The following is a 10,189-nucleotide window of genomic DNA, read 5'->3' as shown; positions in this document are numbered from 1 at the left end:
GCTCGACTTTTACGGGGACTGCTAGATATGCTGTAAGCCATCCGGTTTAGGACCTGGACGATCTCCTTGCTCGACTCCGTAGGTTGTTTCAGTAGCTGAACTTATCTAAAGATGTGAATTTCAGGTGGATTCAGGAGCAGGCCCATGACGTTCCTGCGATCGCTGGTTTTGAAATCAGCGGCCGCAACGGCGACGGAGGTCATCGCCGCCGTCTGCAAGGTGAAGAACCTCGACCCCCGCCAATACATTGATTTGACTTTGCTGTACAATTGTGTAAAGTGTAAACACATCTAAACTTGCCCAGTAGCTGGGCAAATTTCACTCAAAATTCACCGCTAGAACCTATGCAACTCACAACACCGACGCAGTCTTTCCCAGTCGCGCTCCGATCGATCGGCGGGTCCGCGCCATCTCTACCGTCCCTCGATGATGGTGATGGTCATGCTGTCCACGAAGCTTCCATCGGCCCTGCTCGACGACGTGTCCTCCGTCGTCGCCGCCGCCGCGGCTCTCCTCGCGGCGAAGCCGGGCTGCTTGGGTGCCGGCAGCGAGGCGGCGTCGGCGGCGGCCAGCATCGTGAGCGCCTGCGACATGAGGGGCCGGTCCTCCGGGTTCTCCTGCACGCACAGGAGCCCCACCTTGTGGCACTTGAGCACCTCCTCCGGGTCGAATGTCCCCTGCAGGGTCAAGTCCACCAGATCCAGGCTCTTCCCCTCACTCAGCAAGCTCCATGCCTGGTAAACAAGAATTTCAGAGATACTGGCAGGTGAGAAACTCAGAGGTGCTTAACTAGGTCTTGGATTTTGGTAAGGAAACTTGTTCAGGCTTTTACATGTGCTAGAAGGTTCAGGTGGTTGGAGTAGCTGTAAACACCTCTGTTCCTTATACCCGTGATGATCTCCAGCACTATGACGCCGAAGCTAAACACGTCTGATTTCACCGAGAAAACCCCGTCCATCGCATATTCGGGAGCCATGTAGCCACTGTACCGAATCATGTAAAGATCATCCATGTCAGGGTACTGACATTGTTAATATAAGGTTATTGAATTGTTTGTCGAAACTTTGTAGCTACTTACTATGTGCCAACCACTCGAAGCGTATTGATTTCAGAGTCATCGCCGCCAAATATCCTTGCCATGCCGAAGTCCGAGATTTTGGGAGTCATGTCCCTATCCAAAAGAATGTTGCCTGTCTTCAGGTCTCTGTGGACAATCCTGTATCTCGAATCCTGGTGAAGGTACAGCAAACCCCGGGTGATACCCTCGATTATGCGGTACCGGGTTCGCCAGTCGAGAAGCATGCTCTTGGATTTGTCTGATATAACAATATATAAAGTTAATTGGTGCTTGTTCCTTGAAAGTGAAGAGGAAACTTTCATGCTCACAGAGGTTAGTTAGGTGTATACCAAACAGAAAGAAGTCCAGGCTTTTGTTTGCCATGTATTCGTATATGAGTATCTTTTCTTGTCCACAGATGCAGCACCCAATAAGTCGAACAAGATTCCGATGCTGGAGTTTTGCTATCAACATCACCTCATTCTTGAACTCATCGGGACCCTGCGCTGATGCCTTCGAAAGCGTTTTAACAGCTATTTCTTGTCCATCTTCAAGCATACCCTGTATTTTTTAAGCAAGTATTGTTAATCAGACGTATGTGAATGCTCTGCAGTATGAAAACTTAGAAAGGCCATCTTGGATTTTGAGAGTTTTTGACTACCGATGACATATTGTTATACTTGTTTGCAAGAGCTAAAGTTCCAATTTTCCGATGCTTCGAAACTACCAATGAATTGTCTTTGAAACTTCAGTACCTTGTATACTGGCCCATAGCCACCTTCACCAAGCTTATTTTCAGCTGAGAAGCCCTCTGTGGCTGCTGCTATAGTCTCCAAATCATATATTGGCAGGTCCAGGTCAGCCCCATGACTAGTTCCTTCGCTTTGTAGTGTTCTGCTGTGCAAAACACCACTCCATTTACTTGGTGTTTCTATTGGAACAACAAATTTAGAAATGAAATCAGCAAATAATAGGTTAGTTATTTTCCTTATGATTATTCTTTTATATTTCGACTAAAGAGAGCTAATGTTTTTATTTTCAGGAAGCAAGAGACACATAGATCATTTGGAGTTACCTGATGATCTTGCTTTTGTCCTCTTTCTTTTCCAAAAGAAGAACCCTACAAGTGCTAGAATAACTGCCAGTACACATATGCTGACGGCAGCTGCAATTATAACTTTCACCTTCTTTTTAGACTTACTAACTGAATCTGCGCAAGAAATTACCAATATTAGTTTGATCATGGACACGATTGTAGATAAAGCATCCAACTGTGTTCATAAGAAAAAAAACATTTGTCTGTGTATAGCATATATATTACATTAATATGCACAGGGGTGTTATGCTACTTTTGAATTCTGACCATTCACTTGGCTGATAAATGTAAGCATTTGTACAACTGCTAAACAAAGAGTATTGCAAACAGAACATAATTGCATTTTGCAGTGGTGGAAGTTATTAGCCTAACCGTGACTTTGTGTTGAAGTATTCACGAATGTCGACATGGAAACATAGGTTGCATAAATCTAGTTATATATGGAATTAATTCTATTCTGATTTGTTCATATGTGTGATTTTTTGTACCGAAGTTCATGATCTGATATGTAGGTTTTATAAAATTCTGCACATATGAGGGCTTACTAGTTCATTCAAAATATTCTCAACCATGGATATGCCAATGTTAAGGTGGCAAATGCTTTATGTGGATGCAATTGGGTCAAATGCTGGTAGGTGGTCATGCCCTACCAAGTTTTAAGCCTTTCAAGTCTGTGGTCCTGTTCTGTAGAATTCTGAACCGCATACAGCAAGGGGTTCCATGCCTAACCTTGACTATGGCACCGTGGATCCAAATGCCTCGCTCACAGTACACAAGCTACGATCATGTGGGAGATGAGCTCTTATAATATTGCAGGTGCAAAGCAAAAACTGGTCCAACATCTGTCCTTCTCCAACAGAAATATTTGAATGATGATGTGATATGTCTAAATACATTGCTGACGAAGAAGTCTTCAGATCAGTAACAGCTTCCAAGCTGTGAAGTTTTGGAGTGCCAACAACTTGTCCAGGTATGTTAATTTTCTTGCTTGGGTGTCTTGATTATTTCCTTTGAAAATGGAGCATCAGCTATTACATAATTATGGCGACACCTTGCCTGCTAATCCTTGAAATCCACTAAAGAAGTAATACGAAACTCAATTTGGTACCAAAACATGCAAATTGTTTGGTCCCTTCTAACTGAATGTAATGTCATGAATGCATCAGTCATGTGTCATACAGGTCAACCACATGTGGAAACAGACATCCACACCTAAGAAAAACATGTGGATTTGGACATGGTTGGGTGTCATTCATCACAATGTCCTGCAATTCCTCACGGCATTTAGACGTTATGTTCGACCACCATCCAGCTTACTACCAAATATGGAACCAGTGCACTAGAAACATCTAACCTCACTCTAAGATTTGGACTAGATGGTCCTAGCTTTATGAATGACCTGGACCATTCCAACACAAAAAGGATATGCTCGCTTCTTCCTGAAGGAAAGAACATATCGTGTACATTTTCGCTTAGCAGGGCCACTGGGGATAAGATTAGGACCGGAATTGTGCAGAAGCAGCAGCAGGACCAACTCTAAAGTGAGATCGACGTGCTAAATTGCTAGTAGTAATGTGCAGGTCTATTTACTGGTTAATTTCCCATGTGCTGTTCTGCAGCTATTTCAGGAATGAACTGTGACTGAATGATTGGGATGTGTGGAGTTGCGTGGAGTGGAATCAATTGCTGCATCGACAAACCGTGTTTCGCTCGTACTCCCATACATTGGATCAAGCCCGTTAGGTCACATCAGGGTGATCGTCTGAAAGACCACGGTACAGGGGTACTTGCTACGTGGAGATATATGAGATCTTGGTAAGAGTTGGAGCCTAGTCTCGTTCAGGTGGCTGACCTTAATTTTTGTCTCCATGTATATCATGGAGATTCTCTTCTCCTGAATTGAAGCTTATCCACGCCACCTCTTGCAAAATGAAAATTGCTTGCTTGTACAGGCATCTTGTTTCTGATATCAAAATTTCTAATTCTATGACTGCTCACTGATCATTGACCCATAGGGTCCACATAGGATCCACTTGGAGTATCCAGCAGGGAAGACAGCTAGCAGAGAATATTTTCAATGTATAATCATTTTATAGATGATGATTTCTACTAGTACCAGTTGTTGCTGTCAGTTTGTGCTCTTCCATAAAAGCTCGTATAGAACAAATGCTTAGGGCTTCTTTGTTTCATAAAATAGAAAAAAATATAGGAATAGAAAAAGTATATGATTGAAATGTCATGGCTACTTGAATTCTATAGAAAGATGAAGTGTGATTGATTGTAGCAAAGGAAATTTTCCATGAGGTATGATCTCATGATTTTTCCTATAGGATTCACACTATACGATTCCTATAGGATTTTTTTTTTGAGAATTCGGCAGGTGAGCTGCTCGATATATTAATAGAAGAAGATTTGGCTCAGTTAATCAGGGAAACCGGGCCCAAAAACCATACAGAGTGGCCGAGTTTATGAGGGAAACCGGCCAAAAAAACCGCACAAAAGTCGGGGCCTCATCGCCCACACGAAACCAGACCGCCGACGACCAAACACACACCACCAAACCCGGAGCCGCTGCTCCGACGTCCCCTGCTCGGAGGCGAGCCGCAACGCCGCACGGCATGGACGTCTTGTAGTCCAAACTACCAAGGCGACCACCCGCAGACCACGAACGCCGCGCCAAAAGGTCCGGGGCCGCCGCCCCGACTTGCCAGCCACACCGACCACCCCGTCGCGTAGGCCGGGCCGACGAGCTCGCTACCCACGTAGCACGAACACGCCACCCAAGCCTTGCAAGACCATGACCACACCCCATGGAGTCATCGCTACAAGACCATCCGAGGCCGCCGCCTCGGCGCACGTCAACCGTCCGGGACCGCCGCCCCGGCATCCACCACCCTCGACGAAAAGGCAACCAAGCACTGCTAGCACACATCTACCACACCACGAGGAACACGGACTCCAAAAGCGGCGCCTTCAAGAAGGTAACGGCACAGTGTGTCGCCGCCGCCCGCTCCAAGGAGCAGAGGTTTTCACCCGGAGAACGCAAGAAACTCGCGACAGCGGGAGACCAAGCTCCCCGATGAAGCCCTCAACAGGGAAAACGGTACCCAAGGGCACCGCCAACATCGGCACCGAATGGTGCGAAGCTTTCGCCTGGAGTGTCAACGCTGTCGTCAGGACCAACGTAGGCCCTGGCAGAAGAGGTGGCCCGCCGAGCAGGGTACCTTGACGCCGTCCACCAAACATCCATCACTCGCCGGAGAAACGCAAACCGGCCAGGCCGCTGCACGTAACCGGCCGCCGGCTGCCAAGCCGCCGGTAGCCCAGGCAGCGACGACGTCGCCCTGGACACCGCGGGAGGCCCCGGCAACGACGGACGAAACGGCGCACACCGGGAGAGCTGGGAGCGGCGCACAGGCCACAGCCCTCCGAGGCCCGGGATCGAGCCGGGCGGGCCAAGATCGGGCCCCCAGCTGGACCGCGCCAAGGCCGGGCGTCGCCGGACGGCGAGCTGCAGGAAGCTACAGCGAAGGCCGAAGCGGGCGAAGCCACGGCGAGGGGCGCAGAAGGGGCGGAGGACGGCGACGACCTCCGTGGTCCGGCATGGCGTCCTCCCTCCGAGACGGGCCATGCGGGATCCCGAGAGGCCTAGATCCTCGCCGCCCCCTTCATCGGCGGCGGGCGGCTTAGCCGCCGGCGACCTCGGGAGGCGACGAGGGAGAGGGCGGGGAGGCTAGGTGGCGGCGGTGGGGGGCTAGGGTTTGGCTCCCCCGTCGCCTGGAGGAGGCGACCGAGGGAGCGGGGTCGGGGCGGTTGTGTAAGATATTTTTTCCTATAGGATTAGTTTCTATAGGATATGTTCTTATGAATCAAACAATATGTGTAGAAATTTTTTCTATGGGATTCAAATCCTACACAATTTCTATGCAATTCTTATAAATCAAAGGAGCCCTTACTTGGCAGGCACTAGAGGCTCAACCCAAGGAAGATGCATTGGCTAGAACCGATAAAAGAACAATCGAAGGTCTAAAGGCATGTCAAAATTGCTAAGTCCCCCCGGAAGCTGTTGAGAACAGGAGATTAACTAAATGCTCATTTGGTACACCTCGTTTTATTTCACTTGGCAGGAAACTGAAATTCCAAGCTGAAAAATCATGTTCGCTGCCACAAAGATTTATGAAATGATTTCCAGAAGAATGGCATGGTCATAGATAGAAGTTTACTTAACATACAATACCAGTTCTTAGAATTTCCAATTGAAATGACGGTTCTAGTAGTTCTATGACAGCCAAACACGTTGGATGGAATCTTGATTTAGTTCCGGCACGAAATGATGGCCTCTAAGTACTTTCACGTTTATGTGGAACCAAGAATTGGCTTGTTTTTAAAGTTTGCTTTATCTGTTGTCTTTCCAGGATTTGATCACAACCTCTCATCTAACCAAGCTTTAAGCTACTGTATAATAATACTATCCGTTAACCAAAGGTACTGATTAGTCACACTTGCATTATGATATGATTATACTCAAAGGATAGCTTTTTCTTCATAATCGTAATGACTTACTCTATTTTCTTTTTCCCTCCTAAAAAGTGGCTTTGACTACTCGACTGGTGAGTACTGAAAAGAGTGGAGTGAGGCCCAAATGCATGGAGAGATGCCCCTCACTGATTAAACCCTGTGCTGAAAGCAAGATCTAGTTGTTTGATCCGGACAAACTAAAGTCCTCGGCACATGCCAAAAGCTAGATGCATGCCCAAGAGAAACCAAAACAAAATGACCAGATGCCAATGCTGTCTGTAATCTTGCGCGTCAGATGATAGGTCGGAACAAATCTCACCAACTAGCTCGCATCATGATGAGTAATCACATGGCAGAATTATATGAGAAAAATAATGCATATCGAGAGACACGTAGGAGTACGTACGTACCGAGATCGGCGGCGGCGAGGCGGACGTAGAGGTCCTGGCCGAAGCTTGGGTACACGCGCAGGTCGGCGAGCGCGCCGCTCCACATGACGCAGCCGCGGCGTCCGAACGGCGCGCTGAGGTTGGCGCTGGCGTACGCCGTGCACGAGCAGTTCCCCAGGCACCTCTCCCGGCAGCCCGCGAGGCTGGCGTCGAGGTCCACCACGGCGGCCGTCGTGTCGGGCACCTTGGCGTGCGCCACCACCGCGAACCCGTCCGTGCCGTTGCCGCAGTCGAGCGGCGTCGCGCGCGCGCAGCCCGCGCGGTTGTCCCGCAGCGCCCACGCCTCGGGCGAGCGCGGCGCGAAGCCGCGCAGGCACGAGCACACCGGGAAGCCGTTGGTGTCGCACACCCCGTTGGCCCCGCACGGGTTCACCGCGTCGCACTGGTCCTTGGGCGCGTACCAGTACATGTTCCACGCGCTCGCCGCCCAAACCCATGTCCACCGCTGCAGCAGCCCGCCCGCCGCGCCCGTGCTGTTCAGCGCCAGCCGCGACAGGAAGCTCGAGTTGGGCACCTGGAAGCTGTAGCTCACCTCCTTGGGCGTGTTCACGAACCGGAAGCTGAACCCCGTGTAGGTCACCGTGTCGGGAACGCCCGTGAACTGCAGCCCGTCCCACGGCCCCGACCGCCACACCTTCTCGCCACCGTTCCAGATGAACACCTCCGGGTCGCCCGAGGTGTCCATGGCCGCCACCACCGGGCCCGGGGACGGGTCCGAGGGGCTCGTCCACGCCGTCAGCGTCATGTTCGCGCCGGTGACGAAGTCCATCCCGACGCGCATCCCCGGGAGCAGAGTGTCGGTGGGGTGGTCGAACCCCTGCCAAGAAACGCGCCCGCTTGCGTCGGAGACCACCAGGTTGCCGTCGTCCCGTATCCGCGCCGTGTACTGCCCAGCGCCCGCTCCCGGCGCCGGGGAGACGGACCAGACGACGGTGGAGTTGGCGTCGGCGACGGCGAGCGTACCATCGGCGGAGACGGACAGGGTCGCGGCGGCGTTGGCCTCCACGGCGCCCGGGACCGGGTCGGCGCGGTTGGCGACCCAGACGACGGTGCGGACGGAGACCCGGGCGTACCACACCCCGACGTAGGTGTTGTTGGAGCCCGGCGGAGTGAAGAAGCCCAGCACGAAGCTGCCGCTGCCGGCAGAGACCAGCGTGTCGTTGCCCCTCAGCGGCTGGCCCGGCGAGATGATGTCTCGGGCGTGGGAAGCCGACGAGAGCATCAGCAGCAGCAGCTGGAGGAGGCAGAGCCACTGGCTAGCCATCGCCGCGGGGAGCGCAGCGGCTGTACAGAGTAGTAGCTGTTAAGCTCGCGGCAAAGATGCGAGAGCATCCTCCTGATTATGTTTGTTAAGTGTTACACGGAGCTTTCAGTAAGGCAAGTGTTGCACAGTAACGTTTCGCGAGCGCTTCTTCAATTTCTAAAGAAAGTGACGTGGAATTTGCTCAAAAGCCTAGGTCGACTGACCTTAACCACCTGGTAAGCCTTCAGATTCAGCTTTTGGGGGAGGGGAGCCTATGGGCAACGCAAGAGTTCAGGGTGTTCACAACTTCACGCTTCACACATTTGTTTTTGTAAATTAATCCAGTCCAAGTTTAAAACTAAAATTGGGTCTTAATTTTCTGTTTTCCATATGGGTTGCCCGGACTCGAATCCGGAACTAGCGGGATGGAGTAGATAATTCTTCCTGTTACAATAGAGATTGGCGAGCCACTAGCGATCACCCGGCTGCCACGAAGCGAACTATTAGCCGCCTCCCCCGCCCTCCATTTAAACCAACCCCAATCGTTCGATGAAACCGAGTGGACTCCCCCGCGAACGGCTTCCTATGTAACAATTAAATTTGTATCATAATTGTAGTATCTAACAAATTTTGTTCCGACCAGATTGAGCGAATAGCCACACGATGCTGTCACTGTCTTCGGCAGAGGTATGTAGCCATGGCACATATCTTGCACTAGCCGTTGGAGAGGACAATGCGCCATCTATATCATCCCACACCGTCCAACATCGGACCTTCTTCGTCCACCAATAGAATGTTGCAAATGTTGCTTGCAAAAACCTTGCTTAGTTCATGTTGCCTGCAAATTGGGTTTAGTGTACACATGCAGTGTTGATCTTGCACATGTACCATTAGTGTCTAGCATTTTGTACCATTAAGCATGAATGCTAGATGTTGTAGCAAATTATACCAAGAACTTGTTGAACTTAGAAAAATGATGAATTGGATGGTGCATTCTGGTACACTTTAATGTGTTTCGCACATATTACACACTTGCATCATTAGCCAACCAAAAAATGTTACATATTCTGATCGTTGTAATACTCAACATGTGTATGAATCTTTTGAAAATCAAGAATCTGAGGTTAATTTTGGTGGGGGTTACAGCCTTGCAGCTGATGATGGAGTTCACACTGAAGAAGTTGGTTACAAAGCACAATAGTCTGAAGAGGATGGTAACCAAACAAAAGTTGCATTTGATGGGTTACAAGAAGAGGAAGTTAAGCTTTAGTTTTATGACATTGAAGATGATGTTTCATCAAAACCAACCTTACCATATTTAGGAATGAGATTTGACCACCCTGATGATGCATAGAAGTTCTACAACGAACATGCCTAGAAAACAGTTTTGGGACAGGGCCAATAGAGGTCCAACAACATTGATCAAGAGGGTGCGTGTTCGAGTGTGTGCACTCAAGGAATACAGTTGACAACACAAAATTAGAGTGCACATCTGAGAGCATCGCATCAGAGAGTACATCATGTAGCAAGAAGGAAGGTGTAGCAATGGAGGTGACAGATACAAGGCAACGCAACAGGTGGTTGCGCCATGACTGCAAAGCCCACATGATTATTGCTATCCATGAAGAAAGGCAGACATGTAATGACATACTCTGTTGAAGAGCACGCTCATAAGATGATGCAGTAGGAGGAACGAACAAGGTAGTGCATGTCACACAAAAATGTTCTTGAAGAGGATTACCAGATGATAGTGGCTTTCCACAACCGCAACATATCAACGTCTAATGTCATGGACCTTCTTGCGGATGAGCATTATGTAAACCCCA

General features: G+C 49.6%; 1 protein-coding gene across 1 annotated transcript; it reads right to left on the bottom strand.

Moving 5' to 3' along the window:
* Positions 1-220: 220 nt before the first annotated feature.
* On the bottom strand, positions 221-8,493 carry LOC127327295 (receptor-like serine/threonine-protein kinase SD1-8). The gene is made up of 7 exons (XM_051354076.2): positions 7,082-8,493; positions 2,133-2,267; positions 1,813-1,988; positions 1,408-1,618; positions 1,079-1,316; positions 833-983; positions 221-734 (listed from the first exon to the last, which is right to left on the bottom strand). Exons 1-7 carry the CDS (start codon positions 8,382-8,384, stop codon positions 414-416), a joined length of 2,535 nt encoding a protein of 844 aa, XP_051210036.1. The 5' UTR covers positions 8,385-8,493; the 3' UTR covers positions 221-413.
* Positions 8,494-10,189: the final 1,696 nt, after the last annotated feature.

The sequence above is a fragment of the Lolium perenne genome, chromosome 1, assembly GCF_019359855.2.
Source record: "Lolium perenne isolate Kyuss_39 chromosome 1, Kyuss_2.0, whole genome shotgun sequence".
Classification (NCBI taxonomy): Eukaryota; Viridiplantae; Streptophyta; class Magnoliopsida; order Poales; family Poaceae; genus Lolium; species Lolium perenne.
This window is presented reverse-complemented; position numbering and strand designations above follow the sequence as displayed.